The 22827-nt window shown below is 34.5% G+C and overlaps 3 protein-coding genes across 4 annotated transcripts; all 3 read right to left on the bottom strand.

The window, feature by feature from the left end:
- Positions 1-422: 422 nt before the first annotated feature.
- Positions 423-8122, bottom strand: LOC144554309 (serine carboxypeptidase 1-like). 2 transcript variants are annotated; one of them, XM_078302637.1, is made up of 14 exons: positions 7777-8122; positions 7048-7193; positions 6664-6740; positions 6447-6569; positions 5837-5939; positions 5719-5756; positions 5524-5625; positions 4522-4602; positions 4045-4278; positions 3316-3381; positions 2070-2191; positions 1636-1749; positions 815-860; positions 423-707 (listed from the first exon to the last, which is right to left on the bottom strand). In XM_078302637.1, the coding sequence occupies exons 1-14, from the start codon at positions 7914-7916 to the stop codon at positions 624-626; spliced, it is 1476 nt and encodes a 491-aa protein (XP_078158763.1). In that variant the 5' UTR covers positions 7917-8122; the 3' UTR covers positions 423-623. The 2 variants fall into 2 exon arrangements, with proteins under 2 accessions (XP_078158763.1, XP_078158770.1); XM_078302644.1 differs by lacking the exon at positions 1636-1749 and having other exon boundaries at positions 7777-8080.
- A 6553-nt stretch (positions 8123-14675) lies between these two features.
- Positions 14676-17455, bottom strand: LOC144554300 (glutamate-1-semialdehyde 2,1-aminomutase, chloroplastic-like). The gene is made up of 3 exons (XM_078302625.1): positions 17137-17455; positions 16220-16393; positions 14676-15943 (listed from the first exon to the last, which is right to left on the bottom strand). The coding sequence occupies exons 1-3, from the start codon at positions 17314-17316 to the stop codon at positions 14876-14878; spliced, it is 1422 nt and encodes a 473-aa protein (XP_078158751.1). The 5' UTR covers positions 17317-17455; the 3' UTR covers positions 14676-14875.
- A 1512-nt stretch (positions 17456-18967) lies between these two features.
- On the bottom strand, positions 18968-21698 carry LOC144554287 (isopentenyl-diphosphate Delta-isomerase I-like). The gene is made up of 6 exons (XM_078302618.1): positions 21299-21698; positions 20690-20745; positions 20431-20522; positions 20051-20153; positions 19823-19960; positions 18968-19439 (listed from the first exon to the last, which is right to left on the bottom strand). Exons 1-6 carry the CDS (start codon positions 21580-21582, stop codon positions 19195-19197), a joined length of 918 nt encoding a protein of 305 aa, XP_078158744.1. The 5' UTR covers positions 21583-21698; the 3' UTR covers positions 18968-19194.
- Between the last annotated feature and the right edge of the window lie 1129 nt (positions 21699-22827).

The raw sequence follows: 22827 nt of genomic DNA, 5'->3' as shown, positions 1-22827 counted from the left end.
CAATTCACTAGTTCCAAATCAAACACTGTTTTGAGCTAGCTTAGCTTGACTTGAATAATTTGTTCAAATTGAATTGAAGCTAATTTGTTCAAATTGGACTTGTTTGGAGACCTAGTCACTGGACAATAATTTATTTTGATAGCATTGATAATATTCTGAAATAAATTCAAACAAAGGTGAAAAAATTTAAAAGTATTTTTATATCGTTGGATATATGGACATACTACCATTACATAGTTTGATTTTTATCTGATGACGCCCCAAAATTTTTTGTTTTCAAATCATTCAAAATTCAAATTCCTTGAACAATAAAAGTACGCATAAAATGTCATCGATTTTTTATAAATGCGATATACGTACCATCTTAATTTTCTACATGTGCAGTATATGTACCATCCATTTTTTGTCTGAGAAGGACACACTGTATCAAAATCTTAAAGATTATTTCGATTTCAAACGTAGCTCATCGGATTATTCTGTATATAAATAAGACATGTAAAAAGGCTAACAATAAAATAAAAAGAAAGCAGGAGTACCCCTCTCTCACATAGAACCGAATTATATGCAAAAGAGAATTGCATTTTTCATCTGTGATTAAATTAGTAGTTAATTTAATTGGTTATTTATATTTTCTGCCCAGTCAGCCAACGTGTATAGAAAGCCAATGCTTCTTGCGGCTTGTATTCCGGAACAGTATGCCCTGCACCCTGAAAAGCAGCATTGTAATTTGAAATTTTAGTGCTAGTAACTTCATTTAAAAAAAAATGCATATTAAGCAGATATACTTGGAAAGGTGATAGCCTAGTGGACATACCTTGACTGTGAGAAAGGAAATACTATGGGCATAACCTTGAGTGTACCTGTGAGAATTCAAAATAGTCAAACATAGATATCACTATTGAGAGGAGCACAGAAAAGAGACTTGAATTAAAAACTGTAATTAGCCTACATAACAGAACTGAAAAGAATTAAAGCAAAGAATCTTTGATCCCTGATTAAAGGTCACACTCTTTTTTTATTAAAGGTGTTTCGCAAATGATCCCTGATATTGGCACAGTACTTGCAATACACACCATGTATTTTGCAAATGACATGCAGCTGGCAAACTAAGGTTAAGTGAACCAAAGATGACCAAGCTGTCTCATATTATTGACCCAACAAAACCTCTTCACAACTAGGTTATAAATTGAATGTCAAGCATATAGATTAGGGGCAGAGCCAACATAAAGGGTATAGTGGCCAAAATTCAGGATAAGGTAAAATTTAAGCAATTATTTTAGAAACAAAGAAATTTAAAATTAATTTTGTTAAAGGTATTTTCTTCAGGTATATTTTAACAACTTCCTTTTGAGTTAGGGGCTGGCAAGTGCCACACTTTGCCCAAACATAGCTCCAGCCCTGGTATTGTCGTCGTATTGATGTGCTTGGCTTTACTTCAAATCAATTTAATGCTTTAAGCAAAAGAAGCTACTACCGGAGTCAAGAAGCAAGTTATGTTAATATAAAATAGCCTCCATAACAATTAGAAGAATGGGTGTTGTTACAAATATATAAGAAGGTCAGGGTGCTAGTTGCAGATATGGAGAATGTTGTAAACTAGGGTGGCTTTTACTAAAAAGGCATGAAAATTAGTACCCCGAAACTTGATCATTTGTATACCACGGCCTCCATGTATCAGTGATGTTATAGCCCAAAGACCTGGTCCATGCTTCTGACCCGGTGAAAGGAACACACATGTCATGGTCCCCACTGCAAGTACCAGAACCACAGAAGTAAAGGTGTAACAAAGTTACTCAGATGTAAAAAATGCTACATATTATCCAGGGAATAATTTGTCAAATTTAGTATAGTTATGCCCAAGAGTCTCTTATCCACATCGAACCTTATATTGTTACATTATTCAAAGGTACTGAACCAGTACCAGCTGGAGCTTAAATATTTCAGTTGTTCGTCCCTTTGTATCCTCTCAGCAGGCACAGACTAAGGACAATAGAGGCTTGTATGTTTGGTTCGTGTAAGATAAATAACATGACCACATTAGGATGAAAGCAAATAATGTAATTTTATACCTGTATATAAGTGCACGATAGCCAAGCAAAGTGAGGTTCTTATGATACTTAATCATGCTCCCTGCATCGTGATGGAAATCCAATTTGCCTGTGCATAGTTCCCACTCCCCAATTGAGGCTACCTAAGGAAGAAAGAAGGAATGTTAACAAGAAGCAATTTGCCCTCTAATCTGCAAAATATCAACAGCTTACCTAAAGCTCTGTCAAATGAGAAGTATCACACACCCCATAAAAATAGGGAATATTACTCATACCCCTACAAAACAAGTCCCTGAATAAATTTACTCATATCCATGTCAAAATATATTTTAACACATAAAAATAGTCCTCTTGGCTTATTTGACAAAAGGGAGACAAAGGCTGAGACTTTTAAATTGGGATAAAAATGAATGTTCAGTTGTACCTGAGAATAGGGTATCAATGAAACCAACTCAGAATAGACAGTACCTGAACTATATCCGTATTTGCCTTTCATTTAGTGGATATGGATACGGAATTAAACAGATATCAAATATCAAAACCAATCCTTATCTAAACAGATACATATACTAAAAGCATTAATAGCCGAACACAAATTTAAAACAGATCATTAACTGATACTATGAAAAAATAAATAAGAATATTGGAATAATAATTAAATAATCTAATTACAAAATTAGTAAAAATATTTGATATGCATAATAAATAACACATATATAAAATATGCAAGTATTTCAACAGAAAAAGACAAACCTAGATTGTGGGATGTACAAATATAAATTTTGACATTTCAGAAATCCGCATCTTGTTACCAGAGACTATAAAATATACTTATCCGTATCCACAATATATAAAATAATTTATTTTAAGAAAACTGTGCGGAAACGGACTCGATTCTGTTTGCACCCATAACTGAGGACCATGATGAAGTTAAGTAACCAGCTTATTAAATCACCTAGGTAGAGTTTAAACTCCAGCAAAATTACCCTACATCCTATATATCCTTCCCTTTTGTCCTTTCAAAAATTCTCAAATTTATCCCTTCAATTTGGCTGTTTTCCTTAGCAAATTAGGGGATTATAAGCAATTTTATTTGGGCATCTCTACCAAATTAGGTAAGGAGTATGTGATCTTTCCATATTTAAGAGGGGATTGTGTAAGGTATTTCTAGTTTTGCAGGAGTATACATGGTATCTTGATGATTTGGTAGGAACGTGCATGAAAGAAAACCTATGACACCTGAAATTAAAAGCATAATAATTATTACCGGTTGTGCATGGATTGCTGATCGTACTGCCTCATTGTTCAGCCATGTGGATGCGACTTCATCACTCTGCCATTGTAAGTTTGTAACACATTGTTAAACCCCAAAGAGTAACACAGTTGACGACTAAACTCATATCTATTCACCCTTGAGACTGCTACGTGGTTAATTTAAGTTTCTCAAGAAAATTTGTATTCTTATGCAATGTTACATAAAGGTACAACAAAAGCTTCCTGGGTTACAAAGAGATAAACACTTGACTGTGTCAAAATCCCAACTAATAGTAGGGACTTGATTTACTTCCAATACAAAATACATACATAACGCAAATGATGAAAAGTGAGAATGCTAGCACTTCTTGGACTTCTAGGGATTAAGGGCTTTTTGAACAATTTTTCTTATTTATAATCAAGTAAAATGAAACACAAATGTGCAGAGGTAGAATATTGTAATAAGGATAAAAAAAAATTGGAATTTGCAGTGTTTCCATGAATGTGACTACAACACTAAGAGTAGCTAATCTTTCTTAATTCTAGATAAAAGAGTGCTATCTGATGCAAGAAATTAAAACAGACGTACATTTTAGCAACTTCAAAATTATTTAAGGCACATAAAAAGTTATTTGTTTTTATGCGACTTATTACGTGAACATTACGGCAGAAGGTGTAATTGGCAATTTGACCTTACTTAAAACATAAAAAAAAAAAAAAAAACCAGAAGAAAATTCATTACCATGCAAGGAACCCTGCTGCCAAGCTCATTCCAAGATGGGACCCGGCCATCTCTAACTGGGGCTCGCAAAGGCCAAGCGCGACCAAATATTCTCTTTCTAACAGGCATAGGTCGGTTGGTCTCACCAAGTCTCCTAAAACTCAAAGGCAAATTGCTCTTTTGGGCCACTTCTCTTATCTCCGAGCCGTGATAACAGGGTTCAAGGATGTCATATATGTTCAAGCCACTGATTTCCTAGTGAAGCCAGAAAAACTTCATATGTCACATTTTGTGTTTTGAAACAATAAGAGATGCATTAAGATGTTGAAAATGACAAAAACTATCACACATTTTTTTTAAAAACAATTCCATGACTGACTATGCCAAAGATTTTTTGTGTAAATTTTTAGAAAACTACTTATTTCAGGACTTCGGTAGCCCAAAAAAGAGATAAGAAGCTTAATTCTTTTAGTTTCTGTAAGCAATTTAAAAACTTACCGAATCAACTTTGTTCAAACTGTTTTCACATCCATCGCTAACAGGATTCCAGTAGCTTCCTTTGCAAGCATTATTCACCTCCTACATTATTTAGAAAAAATCGCATGCTTGTGATACATCGAAGTTTAGACATAAATACATATCACATAAATCTAGATTTACTAGGAGCAATTGCAAAATAGATCCCTGCAATATATCCTAATTGCAAATCCTTCCGTCTATCCCAGAGTTCTTCATGGCTTACCCCCAAGAAAATTTTTATGCACAAGTAACAAGAGCCTCTCTTCTTTTCTCTAAATATTTAAAGCTCTCTACTGGCCCACCTATTGATCTTCGACCCTCTAACAATGATTTAAAGTGAGTGTTTCTCTCCTAAGCAAGCGATTTCATTATGCCTAAGATTCAACTGTCCAGTTCACTTCTCAGCGGATATCTTTGAGGACAGTTCATGATCTTTTTCTTCTAGGTCATTTGAGCTTGACAATGGGGGGAGCATAGCCCAGCTACCAATCGTAGTTTGTGATTTCAGTAATAATATTTTTTTGTTAAAATTTTGTACATGTACTCAAAACTTAGTGATTTTAGCAAAAAACATGAACAGCCTAGAGGTACTTCCATTAGATTGTTATATATTACCAACTTTAGCATAATAGACGTGACTACATGTTACTAATTTTGATTGGGAAAGCTACTTTATAGTACTTCTTGCAGCTTAAGTACTTGCTTAAGAAGCTCGCATGAACTACCTTTCAGTTGGAAAGTATAATACAATAATTGGAAAACCACTTTAATTAATTACCTATCAGAAATATAGTGGGTAACATATTAATATATTTAAGATAAGACTGCTCTTGAATTAATCAAGCTCAAAAATAGGGAGTGCTTTGACTTCTGTATAAAATGAAGAGAATTCTAGCAATCAAGGCCTAATGCACGGACCTTTCCTTCAAATTTCTCAATATTATAATGAAAGTGCATATCAAAATTCAGAACAAAACATACCTGAAAGAGATCATCTGATATGAGGCCCATTCCATGCACAAAAGGCACCAGAGCATTCCCATCATAAACGGTGTCACACACTCCATTTCCGACCATGTAACCCTAAGTAAAACAAATGACAAAAAATAAGATCACTCGCCTATCATTAACTTCTTGGAATCAGTAAACAATGTATGTTATGTTTAAAATAGTAACCTTGAAATTGAGGGTAGGCTTGTCTCCCCTTTGGATCCCTACAACACGTAAAACATGAGCTCACCTTTTTGCCAAAAAAAGAAACAGAATATATATAAATGTCCACATAAAATTATGCCTTTTGCAACTTCATATGAAAGTGTAGGCACATAGACCCCGGCATATGACTCCCCAGCTATGTAAAATGGGTTTTGCTGGAACTCAGGATAGAGTTGAAACCACTACAGAAGGGGAAAAAAAGAACAAAAATATTAAAGTCAGGAAGAATTTTGAACCGAACTGAAATGAACAGGCTTAAAATCAGACAATTTATATCAAAAAGGCAAAAAATAATATGGTTTGGTTAAAGTGAAAATAACCGGACAATGAAAACAGTCCCCTAGCTATGGCAACCATAATAAAGCTAGAGTGTCCCGAACATTTACAATCAACTTAGTCAATTTTTCCTCAGTAGGTGCATTCATTTTGGTCCAATTATTTTGATAAACTAGCTCAATGAAATATAATACCCAATTCTAAATACATGTATTTCGTTTTAGTTCCACCTGTACTTGGCAGAAATTTTTATCACATTTTCAGATGCAATTTTCAATATTTATATTTTTTCATCACAGAAAAACTAGTAATCTTCAGTTGCGTTTACTTGCAAAAGTTTCAAGAGAGGGTGTTGGGTGTTATTGTAGATATGAGAAACATTAGGTCTTTGTGGAAAATAATCTAAGAACTACCTTCAGAAGAAATGTATGAGAATCAGTGGCAGTTTTTAAGTCACCAGTGTCATAATCTGATGTGTTTTTAGAGTATGACAAACCAACACCAGCCGGTGAGTCCACATATATCATATTTGAAACCTGAACAACAAAGACATCATTATTATCTGTTTTGTGTCAACTGATTATATACAAATGCAAACTTCAGAGGTTTAGATATTCCAATTTCATTTACTTTGGACCAGCTGTATGGGTTGAGATGCAGCTTTGGAAGGCTCCCAGTAGATCCTCCCAATTCAAAATTAAATGGGCCTGAAATATTAATTGACAAATGACAAATATTATCAATTTTCACTTTGCATATGAAACCATAAGTTTTTCATTATTAAACTGTAGCCGATAAATTTTAGTAATAGCTGTGAAACATAGTAAGATGCAGTTATAGGTATTAAAATCTGTCTGTAGTTGTGACGTCCTGTTAATAGAAAAATCATTGTTATTGGGTACAATACTAAGCTCAAGACTAATTGCCATACGAGGTTATGTCTTTTACTATGGAGGAAAATAATTAAATAAAAGAAATAAAATAATTATGAAAAATACAATTAACAAATATTACCATGCTCGTAAACAAATCCATCAAAACTAGAACAACCAGGCCCTCCATTTAGCCACAGTACAACTGGATCTTTGGCTGGGTTCCCTTCAGAAACCACAAAATAGTAAAAAAGATTTCTCCCATTCACCTCATCGACTGTAATATACCTTTAGAATAACCAAATAATTACTTATGCTAATATTAGGATGATATAATGGCTTCAGTCATAAAGAATGTTAGATGTTCAACAGAGATACAATAGTCAGGTTTTCCATTGAACCAGTTGAGTTTGGCATCACTACATATAGGATAGTCTAGAAAATGCAATCATTGAAATAACTACAATTACAAACTTGTTCACCATTGTTCCTTTTATTTCCTTGTCAAGGTTCATTTTTCCCATTGGTGTCCTTGTACTTTGGTACTTCTAACAAATAAGTTTTAGGCATCAGCCAACCATAGTTAACTTACAGGCCCATAAATCAGGTGCCAAAATAATACATGAGAACTACAGTCACGGATCAAAATATTAAATTTACAGGCACCAATAATTTAGTGATTATAAATATCTTACCAGTCTTGCAATACTCAAGGCCTCAAATTTAACTGAAAAATGCAGGGACCACTGTATAATCTAGTGATTCGGCCTTAAAATATAAATACTTACAAACGCAGGGACTGATCTATAATTTAGTAATTACAGTTTACAGACAATGATGAACCGAGCCATTTAATTTGTAAGTATCCTACCCAGAATAGTGCTTGGATGGGAAAGTGCCACTGAAGCCAGGAAGGTAGGTGATGAGCGCACTCTCAGGAACAGCTAATGTCAACAATGGAAGGGTAACCAAAAGAAAGAATGAGAATACGGAGGAGACGGAGAGAGCCATGCGTGTTGGTTTAGTTTAGAGCGAGGTAAGAGATTGATGAGATGGAGGTGTAAATATAAGGGCGTGGGAAAGGTGGAACAGGTAACAGGCTACAGGGCCTGCCTCTAATTAATCTTCCCAAAATGAGAAATGAGACGGTGATGGTTGGGTAAAGTAGAAGGAACGACAGAGAGAAAAGAGAGGAAAAAACAATAGGCGTCGTGCTTGTCAGTGGTGGTGCCGTGGTGTCGTGGCCCAATAGGAGAGTAGTTCGAATACTCTACCAAATGTCCATGAAAAAAAATCTGCAGCGGGTTATCAACATGTGGGTGATGGGTCGCTTGCTGAGGTTGCGCCGCATGGGTGTTCATGAGCTCGGTTCAGTTCGGATAGATTAAAATCGAAATAAAATAGATAAATTAAAATTTTATTTTGTTTTCAAAAATAAAACTAAATCGATTAAAATAAACTTATCAATTTAATTAAATCTTAATCAAACAAATCGAATTGAATTTCAGTTTGTTCAATTTAATTCAAATAAGAAGATTAATCATAAAAAAAATGTTAATTTATTTGAATATTTTAAGATGGATTTAAAAATTTCATTCAGTTTGGTGTAACCGATTTTAAAATTTTATAAACCGAAACGATCTATTTAATCAGAAAAATCAAACTGTTTAATGAATTCTCTCAGTTTAATTAAAAATCGATTAAATTGGACCCAACAAACACTCCATATATTTTTGGATATTTCTATGATTTTTTTCAATAAACAAATTAAAATTACGAAAAAAACAGTAAAATGTGATAAAATGTGACTGGTTACGGCACTTTAATCACGACACATTTTGACAAAACATGTTTAGTTACAGCATGACTTAAATCACGATATGACTAGTTGCGTACTATATATAATCGCCTCTCAATATTTTAATCATGACATGATACGTGAAAAAACTGGCTTGATTATAATACGACATGAACCAAAAATATAAACTCTACTTGTTCATTTATGTGTATGACCAGTCCGATGAATTTTTCTATTGAAACCTTGTTTCTCGCTATGTTTAATTTCTATTTACATGCTCGATAGAGTTGGATGAACGGATGAGGCAGATCTCTTGCTTAATGCTTGAATCTTTGAAATCATTTAGAAGTTAAATATTGTTTATATTTTTTAACGTGATTATTTATTTAAAGTTTTATTAATTCGACTTGCAGCTCGAATGCTATTTCACCTTGCATCATTATTTTGATTTCTTTCCTTGCAGCTCGAAGATCTTTCACTTGCCGAGGAAAATATTAAGTCTGTTTATATCTTCTACGTTAAAGTCTTCCTTAACTAGAAGCCGACATTTTTATTAATATCCAACTTTAATTATAAATTATTAAATATGCTCTCATATGCTAGTCTTTATTAAAAATACCCACTATCTCATAATTTGAGATTTATATATAGGTGCGGAGGATTAGTCGAATTTCTCACAATTCATTCTCACAAAATTCACACAAAATTCACATTATCTCCTTCTGTTTCTAGATCCGCATTCTTGTCGAGACAATTGGAGTAAACAACTATACCACAGTTAAAACCAAAGAACATATCCACTACATCTTCCTTCACCTGACATAAGCCGCAATGTCCCCATCCAGTTGGAGGATTTCCGTCTTCCTTGTCATCGTCAATGATTTCTCTAACAGTAGTATCAAAACCACTCATGAATTCTTCAACATCTTCGGGTGAAAAAAAAACGTTATAAATGCCTCCTCGCGGGGGCTTCACCCGTCCAAAAATTGTTGATAATTGTTCTTTTTTCTTCACATGCTATTGGTAAGAACTATGATTTTAAATAACAGTGATGGATTAGACATTTGGTATTAATTCCAAACAATTCATAACAATTATTAATAATTTGTCTGGAGCAGTTTGTAACAATTCCTAAGTTTTTTTTAAAATAAAATAAAAAATAAACAATTAAAAAGAATATAATTAAAAAAATAAACCTACAATCACTTTAAAATCACTCTTTTTGTCTTCGAAATCATCTTCTCTTTCTTTCTTTCACTTTTTCAATTCTGATGGATTTGAAAGGGAAGAGAGAGAAACGTGATATTTATATTCAAACTGACCGGAGACGATTATGAGGGAGGGAGAACCCTAGCCGCCAACAACCCCACACCCCTCTCCCTCCCCTCTCACCAGCTCACCTCAAGTCCTTCTTAGTCCATTCCACTGGCCAGCTTTCCGTCCTCTTCGTCTTTTTTCTCCTCTTCGTTGAGAACTGTGAGCTGTCAGCTCCGACGTTTCTTCGCTTCAACTTTGGATTTTCGACGACTTCTGTTAAAGCTCGGTGTTGTGGAAATAGTGAAAGGGATGATCAAGGAAAAGAGGCATAGCCCCTCCGTCTCTCTCATTTGCCGTCTCCAAGTCGTCTCTCGCATTTGTCTTCTTTAGCCGTTACTTATGCTAGAGCTCAGTTTTTGGAAATAGCAAAAGGGATGGTCGAGGAAAAAAGGCATAGCCCATTTGCCATCTCCTGTCGTTATATTACTTTCTTCGGTCGTCTCTATGCTTTTTTTATATTTTCCATTGTTAGATGTTGTTGTTACATGTTGATGTTGTGTTGTTAAGTATTGATGTTATGAGTTTTAGGTTGTTGAATTTATTTGATGTTGTTGATGTTGTTGATGTTGTAGATGTGAAACGATGAATGATGGATATAATTTTATATTTTATTTAATAAAAATTATTCATGGCCGCTGCCAAGATTTAAAAAAAATATATATATTCAAACTGACCGATTTAGTTATTTTTAGTAAAAACTAGGATATGGAGGAAGATTTGATAATTTATAATTAAAGTTTAATATTAATAAAAATGTTGGACTCAGAGAAGTCAGAACCCGAGATTTTTATTTTTATCCAAAATAATATATATTTTATTATAAATAACCACGGTTTAGCAAAATTTATAAAAATGTCCAAACCGCACAAAATATTTGCGGTCCGGATTTAAAACCAGACCGTATAGAATATTTGCGGTCCGGTTTTTTTTTTTATTTAAAATTCCAAACCGCATATATTATATGCGGTCCGGATTTTTTTTTTTTTCAAATGGCCGAGGTAATTTTTGAGTGATGATATCTCACGATCTATTTAGAGATTTTGTATGAAACTTCACAGTCTTGTTTTACGATATCAAGACTACATGTCAGTCAATTTTCATGATTTTTGAAGATGTTTTCCTATGTTAACCAGAGATGCAAAGTTGGACTCAGAAGCACTCCTTCAGCAGTTCAGGCAATTTTTGGGAGATGATATCTCACGATCTGTTTGGAGATTTTAAATAAAACTTTACAGTCTTGTTCTATGATGTCAAGAATAGATGTCGGTCAATTTTCATGTTTTTTAAATATGTTTTTCTATGTTAACCAGAGATGCAAAGTTGGACTCAGAAGCACTCCTTCAGCAGTTCGGGCAATTTTTGAATGATGATATCTCACGATTTGTTTGGAGATTTTGTATGAAACTTCACAATATTGTTCTACGATGTCAAGACTCAAAAATTGTCCGAACTGCTAAATGAGTGCTTCTGAGTCCAACTTTGCACATCTGGTTAACATAGCAAAACATCTTGAAAAATCATGAAAATTGACTAACATGTAGTCTTGACATCTTAGAACAAGACTGTAAAGTTTCATACAAAATCTCCAAACAGATCGTGAGATATCATCACTCAAAAATTGCCCGAACTGTTGAATGAGTGCTTCTGAGTCCAACTTTGCATCTCTGGTTAACATAGGAAAAACATATTTAAAAATCATGAAAATTGACCGACATCTAGTATTGATATCGTAGAACAAGACTGTGAAGTTTTATTTTAAATCTCCAAACAGATCGTGAGATATCATCTCCCAAAAATTGCCCGAACTGCTGAAGGAGTGCTTCTGAGTCCAACTTTGCATCTCTGGTTACCATAGAAAAACATCTGAAAAAATTATGAAAATTGACCGACATGTATTCTTGACATCCTAGAACAAGACTGTGAAGTTTCATACAAAATCTCCAAACAGATTGTGAGATATCATCACTCAAAAATTACCCGAATTGCTGAAGAAGTGCTTCTGAGTCCAACTTTGCATCTCTGATTAACATAGGAAAACATCTTCAAAAATCATGAAAATTAACTAACATGTAGTCTTCACATCGTAGAACAAGACTGTGAAGTTTCATACAAAATCTCTAAACAGATCGTGAGATATCATCACTCAAAAATTGCCTCGGCTATTTGAAAAAAGCAAAAAAAAAAAAAATGAACCGCAAATATTCTATACGGTTTGGGCATTTTTATAAATTTTGCTAAACCGTGGTTTTTTATAATAAAATATATATTTTTTTGGATAAAAAAAAAATCTCAGAGTCAGAACGAAGCTCGCATCCTAAACCAATTATCTAGGATCCGGACCCACCTGAGAGGACGTGGTTCCATTGAACTGCGAGTCTGCGAACTCCTCTCATGCCAAAATTTTTATTAATAGGAAATATATTAAATAAATATTGAAATTGGAGAACGCTTTTGGGTTTTTTCGAGATATAGGAAAAACTTGATGAAAAATAACGGCCTCTGGACGTTATGGATTATCACGGCCAGCAATAATGCTTAATTAATCACCATCCATTCTAACTGAACCACGCAAGGGAAAAACCGGAAAAAAAAATCCTGGCCGTTACTATCTATCACGGCCAGAGGCGGAAAAAAAAAGAAAAAAAGGGCTGGCCGTGATAGCCCATCACGACCAGAGGTTTAAAAAAAATAGATTTTTTATTTATTTTCGCGTCTAGTTGTTACTGTTCATCACGGCCAGAATTTTTTTTTTGGGGCGTTCCAATCTATCACATACAGGATTTTTTTTTTCTCTGCCCGTTCCAATCTATCGCGGACAGGGTTTTTTTTCGATTTTTTTTATAGTTCAGTTAGAATGGTTAATCTTGTTAATTAAGTGCTAACTTGGCTGTGATAATCAATAACAGTCAGAGGCCGTGATTTTCCATCACGTTTTCCCTATTTATCGATAAAAATAAAAAACGTTCGCTAATCTCGATATTTATTTAATATATTTCCTATTAATAAAAATTTCGGCCAGAGCATCTACATCCCTAAAACTATTAGAGTTTCTAATCTGACGTGGCAGTTTCTAATCCAGTTTCAGGGATGTGGGAGAGTTTCTTATTTAGAAACTATGCAAGAAAGTTTCTTAATAAGAAACTGTTTATAAACTCTATATTGGCTCAAATTGTTTCTCCTTTTTAATTTGTTGCTGACGTGGTTTAATAGAAACTCTAAAATGAGTTTCAGAGATGTGAGAGTTAGAAACTTTAAAATCATAATTTCTAAAAAGCTTTTTAATGTGTCAATGTTTTATTTAATATGATGGCTGTGACTGTGAGTCTCGTGTCGCCCAAATATAAGCATGGTGTGTAAATTATGTCCAACAAGCCAAGTAGCCAACAATCATATAAAGAAAGCAATGTTCTATCATAAACAAAGCAATGTCCAACCAGTTTCTAAAAGCTGTTGCAGTGATCAGCAATATATTATATGATTATATTGAATTTTCATTTCTATTTTGCTAATTACCCGTATTGAACAATTAGACCATGTTATTTCAAAAGTTTGATTTGAATTATTGTGAGAAATATATAAATTCAAGAGAATTTTCCTAAACAGTTCAGACCATTAGATCAAATTATTTTGGGCTGTTTAAAAGGAAGTGAAATCACCTGATTGCAGCCCGGATCAGATATGCAGTCTTTATCGAGATTCGTGTATGCTTGCTGAAATTCTCAACCTTATTAAGACCCAAACACCACGTGCATACAAAAGTCTCCGTGAATTCGAACATATTTCGTTTAATTTGTTTTTCTTTCATTGTTAACTATTTTTAAAATTTCTCCCATTAAAATTTCTGAGAAAATTGTTAATTTTCTGAGAATAATGGTCTCCCAAAGAAAGAGCGGAAAGTAGTTGCCAAGTTCTCCACGCAATGTTATGGACCTTATTTTTTTTTTTTTTTTTGGTTTAAAGTCCGTAAGCGATTGCATTGATCCAATGTTTTACAAAGTAGCTATTACATAGATTTCTTTTGTTAAAATTAAGAAGTATTAAAATCTATATATTTTGCTTAAAAAAAAAGCTTGAAAAATCACGGTCTGACTGAATCATTCTTTTATTAATTTTTGGACAAAATTGAACCACAAATCTTTGAATGATCAAAGGTTCAATTGACTGAACTTTATTTCAGGGATTTGAAAATGAGTTGCACTGTCAGGCTGACCTATCTCAGTACTTTGAGAAAACATTTGAATAATAAAAATTTACCACAACCTAGGCTTTATATACTGGAGCTTAAAAGATCAAAAACTGAACCAATTACTGTTGGTAGTGGCAGTGAAAGAGAACTTTACCATGCTTCATCTTTTACATAACAAGTTGCTGATATTACCTTTACCAGCATGAACGCAAAGAATACTAATTTAGACTACACATCATTAAAAAAGAGACTGGAGACACTGCACGATCTGCCTTTGAACTCAAGCATCCTACCAAAAAGACGTGCAGTATTTTATAATCTCTTGATTAACTTAATTATAAAAATATATATATCAAAAAAATTGTGATTCATTCTGGTCTAAGCTTTCGCAATTGGGAACAACTCTTGCTGCATTTATCTTAAAACTGTCCCCGATTTCCTACAAAGTATTTGTGACATATTTGGGCAATTGAACCTCACCAAAAGAGATTATATAAAGTGAAACCAATTACAAAAGAGCATATTTATTTTGAAGTTACAACAAGCACAATAATAATTCTCCTAAATATGGGAAACCAGCAAAAACTCAAGCATACAATCTCTACGCCAAAAAGACAAGCAGCAACAAAAACACTAGCATCTAAATCATAAACCCCCAAAATCATGACCTCATATCCTCTTGAGTACTCTCTCAGCTGCCTCAACTGTAAATTCAATATCCTTTGAAGTGTGTGCCAAGCTAGTAAACCCTGCCTCAAATTGAGACGGCGCAAGATAGACTCCTTCCTCCAACATTCCCCGATGAAACCTTGCAAATTTACCAGTATCACTCTTCTTAGCCTCCTCAAAATTGTTTACTGGACCTGATGTAAAGAAAAACCCAAACATGCCCCTAATGTGGCCCCCACACATCTCGTGTCCAGCCCGTTTCCCCGCATCCAATATCCCATTAATAAGCTGCCCTGTTATGTTATCCAAGTACTCATAACAACCCGGCTCGGTCAATTTTTTCAGAGTGTGTATACCAGCTGTCATGGCTAATGGGTTGCCGCTTAGTGTACCGGCCTGGTACATGGGCCCTGCAGGTGCCACCATCTCCATTATCTCTCTCCTACCACCATATGCGCCAACTGGTAAGCCACCACCGACAACTTTACCCATGGTAGTCAAATCTGGTGTAATGTTGAAGTACTCTTGGGCCCCACCGTACGCTAAACGGAATCCAGTCATGACCTCATCAAAAATCAAAAGTGTACCATTCTCTTTAGTTATCTCCCTTAATGCGTTCAAGAAACCAGGGTTGGGTGTGATAAACCCAGAATTACCAACTACTGGTTCAAGTATTACCGCAGCAATTTCTCCCTTGTTAGACTCAAATAACAACTTGATGGCATCAATGTCATTGTAAGGTGCAGTTAGAGTTTCAGAAGTGGCACCTTTGGGCACACCTGGAGAATCGGGCAGGCCTAAGGTTGCGACTCCACTACCGGCCTTCACCAAAAATGGGTCAGCATGTCCATGGTAACAACCTTCGAATTTGATGATTTTCTCACGGCCAGTAAAGGCACGGGCCAGGCGTAAGGCACCCATGCACGCCTCAGTACCTGAGTTGACAAAGCGTACCATTTCGACACTTGGAACAGCAGCAATTACTGCCTCCGCAAGTACATTTTCGAGGAAGCAAGGTGCGCCAAAGCTTGTGCCTTTTTTTAGGGTTTCAATTAGTGCTTCATTCACCTGTAAATAAGGTGTTGTAACAATAATCAAGGATTTCAAATATCGTTCACTGAAACTTTTGTATATGCATGTTTTTCTCAAACAACCATATGAGTGATAGAACATACTATTGAGCCAACCAGAACATACCGGTATTTACAGACAAGTACCAAGATAGACTAGTCAACACAAGTTACACAACAATCCTCATTACTAGATGAAGGTCCCTTCCACAAGTAAAATGTCTCATCCCAAAATTGACAGAAGAAATTACAGCAAGGAAAAAAATGTATTTACCTTGTCATCTGCATGGCCAATAATAGCGGGCCCCCACGACCCAACATAATCAACATATTCATTGCCATCAACATCCCACATGCGAGACCCCTTCACCGAATCAAACACAATGGGCTGTCCCCCAACCGACCTGAACGCTCTGACCGGCGAATTCACCCCTCCTGGCATTAATTCCTAAATACATGAACCAGTTAGTGCAAGCTCTTGAGAAAAGAACATATTTCATACTCTTGGGGAATACACACTGGATGCTTAGACTAAGCTACTGATAGTTCTCCAGTTCTGCCATGACAACGCTTAAAGAGCTAAAGTGGGATTGAACGGGTTCAGTTGGAGTAAATTCCATGGAAATCATATAAAATATGTGATTTGGTGAGGGAATCTCAATCTATACTATACTATAATGTACTGTATTTTTTTTTGAAGGTCAGAAAAGATCTGACATTTCGATTGATTATAAAAAAGGTTATTTACAAGAACACAGGTCCTACTATTTAAATTACAACATTATTTCGATTGATTATAATGTACTGTATGAACTAGCTCTAATTATACTCTATATATTGTTGAACTATCAATCTGTGTTGAACCTGTAGTGGTCTAAACTTTTTCTTGTTTCTTTTCTCTGCTTTGTCAGATTTCAGATCACTCGAAACTTTGATTCCTGACCCATCTCAAATATATCAGCAAACACCATCAACCAGTTGATCTCTGTGTGATTTAGAATCCCAATAAATTATCTAAATTTCTACAGAAAGTTTCACAATGTCTTAAATGCTTGACAGCTTGAGCAATTAAGGAGTATTACAGGTTCCAGAGTTACAAACGAGGTCTTCCTAGAATAAATCCAATTTCAACACAACAGAGACAATAATGACAATCAATTAGCAAAAAAGAAGAGTGAATCAATTGGGTACCTTAGCCGCAGTGAAGATTTCTTCAGACTTATCTAGCTTCAGAGACTTGGCTGTTTTCTCAACTGAAACCGCGTTTCTAACCACCACCGACGCCCGGCGATGACCCGACCTACTTGTAGAAGGTTTCACAGAGATAGGGAGGAGAGAAGAGCGGGACACGACGCCAGTGAAAGTCGCCATGTGGAGATATTGTCGAGTTATCTCTCGTTCTATCCCTACCTAATGCTGGTTTTCAAGGCGATGTACGAAGCGATAAGAGAGGTTTTGAGTCGTTTGGTTGTATTTGACCACGGTGGAAACTGGGAAAAGAAAGAAACAAATGGCGACTTCAGTTGAGAGATTAGCTCCAATGAGCTCCCAGCCGACCGATTGAAATTCGGTGGCTATGTAGATATAAGGGTCGGTTTGGAGATTCGTGTCAACTTAAAACTGACGACTCAGATATAATTTTACTCAGTCAGGTATTGCACTGGATCTGAATGTAAGAATGACACGCTTGTAAAAGCCAAAACATATGAAAAATTTCGACAGACCGAATTATTATTAGATTGTGAGTTATCAGAAAATTGTTTCTAACACACTTATTAGTTTATAGAAATAATTTTTGATCTAATAACAAAAATAAATATTTTTTGTGTAAGAGATTGTATGTTTATCTGAATAATTTTTTTTATAAATATTAAATAGTTGAATAACTTGATTCTCAATATTTACTAAAAAACACAGTTATTAGCCCAAGTTGTAATACGGGACTTAGTTTCGTATAATGAAGGGGTAGTTCGAAATTGAGATGAAATATATATTTTTAAGATATTTAAAATTTTGATGTTTACATTTCATTTCATTTAAAAATAATTATGTTTCGGAGGAGAACTCATATCAAAAATATTTTTGGATTTATATAATAGAGGGTTCAATTATTTTTATATTTTGAGTCTCCGTTATACTTGATTTTTTTTAATGTTCTAATAATTTCTTTTAAATTATATATAAAAATAAAATTATTAGATGTAATTAATAATTTTTTGACGTACTTATAAAAAACTTATTATTTTTTAATTTTGTTTTATATATATCAATTTAATTGAAAAGCAATATTAAGAAATTATCCACATCAGTGCATTTTTATAAACCAAAAATGATATTAGCTCATATCTAATGGTTTTATTTGATGTTTAAATTTTAATTGAAGTTATTAAAGTTTTAAAATTGAGCTATAGTAGAGATCGAAAGAGGAGGTATTTGAACTATCTCTAGGTAATATATGAAAACTTCAAATCCTCTATGCAAAGTTGCAAACTGTCCGATCACCTGAGGTAATTTAAATTTGAATTTAAATCTAAACCGTCCTTTATATTTGACATCTACATTCCACCTCAGATTGGCCTGACAGTCCGTATTCAAACTCAAAATTTATTGTCAGTTGTATCCAGAGATCCGAACTCATATGAGATAAAGAGGCCGCGGACCGTTGTTCCTTGTTACTACTATTCGCCATGGACCGTTGAACGTGTTACAATCATTCCAACACAAAAAAACAATCATGAGAAGGGGAAATACAAAATTCCGTTGTGGAAATGTTATTGTAAATATGTTATAATTCATTTTGGTAACAACACAACTTTCTCCTAATATCATAGCCTGGAGTTCTAATTACAAGAACTTGATTAACAAAGTATCTTGAGATTCCAATCTAACCCCTTTAAGCAATTTATAATGCTGCAAGCTTACGAACTAAATAAAATGTCAATCATAATTAAATGTAATACTTGCAAAAAAAGGGTCGTGTAGTAGTAATTCACCTACTCCATGCAAGAACATAAAGGTGATCTTTTGTTTTTGTTAAAAACTAGGAACAAATTGTGAAAACTTTATGCAAAATTTCACATCTTAAGCTATCTAACCATCCAACATAGCCTAATAATTAACATCATTTCCTTCTTTCTACTTTTTTTTGGATAACAATGATACCATTTATTTCTAATATTAAGATATCAAGCGAGTGCAATTATTCAACTTAAACACTGTCTAAGGCACAGAGATAATGTAACTGCTATATCACAGTTTATGGATGGTTTTCATATCAGATGCCTCAAAAAGTGTGCCCTTCTCCACGTGGTCCCACCATTCCATGAGGAAATTGTCTACGACCAGTCTGAACCAAGGAGAGAGTTTAACTTCTCCTGCATCAGCTTTCTTTAGCAACTCCTTTATCTGCTCCCTATTTACGTACTTCACATCTGCCACCTCATCAGGGTTTGGGTGTAGGTTCACATCACGTACAATGAAAAGCAGGTAATCAACTGTAATTAAAAGAAAAATTAGCAAATTCAAAGGGCAGTGGATTGCCTTCTTTGTACAAACTAGAGAAACATAGAACCATGCCAGAAAATGACCAAAATGGATTGCCTTCTCTCTCCATAACTTGCTAATTAGCACCTAACAATCAGTTCCCTGTTTGCTTGATTCTTCTAAGAGAGAGCTCCTAATGGTTCACTTTCATCAGCAAGTAATGGTTCAAGCTGAATATACCATTTCCAGTATATAAGCCTAATGGTTCACTGAGATCAGCAAGTAACCTGAAGCTGTTGGATGTTAAAAATTCATTTGGGCATAAGGTAAAGAAATGTAGGGTCATTTTGGTAAAAACCCAATTCACTACTAGCATTTTAATATAAAAACGTACGCTCATGCTCGCCCCATTTTCCATCAGAGGGTGCCTTGTAAAGTATACGTCCAAGAGGGGTAAATTCGTCAACTGGTAATTCTTCTGCTGGTATGCCAAGCTCATCAAATAGCTTCCTCTGTGCAGCATTCCTCACACCTGTAAAGAAAAAAAATAGAAATTAATTTGTTCACATGGTACTTGTATGGAAGGATATATATGAAGCATCTTTTACTGTTAAGAAATTACCAAGGTAATTCTCCTCTATGAGCTCAGATTCCCGGTAAAGAGGATGGCTACAGCAAGTGTTTGTCCAGACAAGAGGAAAAGTTACCTTTGTTGCCGACCTTTGCTGTCAAAATGACACAGAGATTTCAAGAAATTATAGCATAAATTAAGGATATTTTGAAAAAGGGTAGGATGTCTCAGAAAAAAGGTATTTAAGCAAAAGTAACATCAAAGTAAAGGTCTCCTATTGGTCTTTACTTAAATACATGCGTTGCACGGTTATGACAACAATGTGAAACATTTTCATCATGGAAACAACTGAACTTTCTACAATTTCGCAACAACACATTATGCTTTTGCAAATATTCTTCACAAAAACAGACTGAAATTTTATACATTACCTGAAGCAGCAGTTCATATTTTGAGTTGAAGAGAAAAACACTGAAAGCCCTATGAAGAAGGTTCTCCTTCTCAATCTTTTCCATTAGATGACCTAATACATCAAAAAATGAATAGACAAAAAGTTTACATAAAAGAGAGTTTTTTTTTTTTTTTTTGAGTTTTAGCTTTTGCAGATTTCAAAGAAAAATATTCTCAAGACAATATCCAAACAAGCATCTACATGATGTGACAAATGTAAAGATATTTTCCAATTCTTACAATTATACTTTGATTCATGTCCCACAACATTGTCATGCTCATCCACCAAAATACACCTGCATGATATAAAATTTAATTAACATCAGGTCCCCACAATTGCTATCATTCTTAAAATATGGTTTAAACCTAATCATAAGTTAACCGTGATAAGAACATAAATTACTCGAAGACCTAACTCAAGATACTCTTGATCAATGTATTTCTTTTGTACAACTCTTTAAGGATCATATTTTCGTGCGACCAAAAGTTTTGCTTAGTCAATATACAAAATATATTTTCTTCTTTTCTGTCCATTTTACCTAACTGATAAAAATTACAAATCTTATCACACTAATTATTCCACACCTTAACCTAAAATAGCCAGATAGCCAGCTTAAATTACCCCAAAGAAGGGAAATCCCAGTACCCAATCAATTATTGCATAACTATAATTTATCTTCCCATTTCATTTCTCTTTGGATCAGATAATTAGAATACCAAAAATCACCCAGGAATTCCAGCAAACACCTTGAATAAATCTCTTATCAGCCAATTAAACATCAGAACGCAAAATGGATTAAATTTACAAAACGAAGACGAGAGATTGAAAAGAAAGAACGAGGGGCTCACTCATCCTCAAACATAAGCCGCTTCTGGACCGCGTCCATGGAGGCATCCGAGTCAACAACCGCCGAATCGGCTTTCGCCATCGCAGCCGTTGAACTGGTGAAAGGTCTGGATGAAGGCACCAATGGGCGAACAAACCAACGCGAAGAAGAAGACGAAGAAGAAGAAGAAGCTAAGGGAGTAGCAAATATGCAATAATTAGGCACTGTGTATCGACGAGCTGCTGATTTTAAAAAACAACGTGAGAGGCGCGATGGGGCTTGGATCAGAGACAGAGAGGCCGACATGATTAAAAAAGATCCCCACTGACTTTTCTTTTTTCCCTTCTCTCTCTCTCTCTCTCTACTTGCTTTGCTTCTTTGGTTTTTTCCTTTTGCGAGTCTGTTTTGGACTGCAACCACCGGCACAGTTATGGGGAGGGGCGGAGGGCCTCTTTTATTACGTGTCAATATATTGACAGCAAAGTTTTTATTTCATGCAGCACACGGACAATAGAGTTAAAAACAGCGTTGCATATGACTCGTGCTCTGTATGAAGTAAAATCTCATTTGTTAATATATTTACCCTTTTGTTCCTACCCACTTGGGTCAATCCATGTTTTTTTTTTTTTTTTTTTTTGCGGAAAAAGGCCCTTAGGCCGGGGTCAATCCATGTTAGCGCCTGTATAATTTGGTAGTTGAAAGTCAAATATGCTGACTATGCATAAACTATTTATTCTTCAGTACCACTTGAACTTTTTATATTATTTTGCATATGGATATGGATAATTTGTTTTTCAATAATCCGAATCCGAAGAGAGTGTGTGCAATTTTTGGTTAGACACAAGGGGCTAATGAATCATGTTAATGTCGTCCCAGATGCAACAATTGGGGCTCAACTTGGAGCGATAAAACAGTTATCTCCAGAGAAGTTCTGTGCTAATTAACGCAAAAGTCGTACAATATTTCTGCCTATATAACATTAACTTCAAAATTTATCAAAAATCGACTTCAAACGAAGAATCCAAACCGTTAAAACCAATTTATTTTATTAGTTGTGTTTACATGCAATATTTATAATTTTTTGAATTTATTTAGTATCAAGTCAAGTGGTCAAATGTGTAAGTTTTTAAGTTAATTTTAATGCATTTATTTTCAACATTTTTTACCTCTTAATTTGATACTAAAATAACTAGAAAATATATTTTTTTTTGCATGTAAACGCATTACTCATAAAGTAAATCGGTTTAAACAGTTTGGATTAATCATTTAAACTCTATTTAATTAATTTTGTAGTTGGTGTCATATGACACTGATGTCATACTAGCTGGACTTATCAATAAGCCTTATCATGTTGATTTTGTATGCTTTACTCATTAATTTTACAGGTTTAACTTTAATCTGACAAAATACTAAACAGTTGCTATCTTACATTTTATAAATGATAAAGATTATGAAAATGAACGATAACCATAGAATGCATTAAGAGTTGCTATATCAGCAATTTTAAATGTGAAATGTTTGGGCCTAAATATTGTAAAACAGGTCAATCCA

Source organism: Carex rostrata, chromosome 1 (genome assembly GCF_964058835.1).
Source record: "Carex rostrata chromosome 1, lpCarRost1.2, whole genome shotgun sequence".
NCBI lineage: Eukaryota > Viridiplantae > Streptophyta > Magnoliopsida > Poales > Cyperaceae > Carex > Carex rostrata.
Note: the sequence above shows the minus strand (reverse complement) of the source record. Positions and strands in the feature narration are given on the sequence as shown.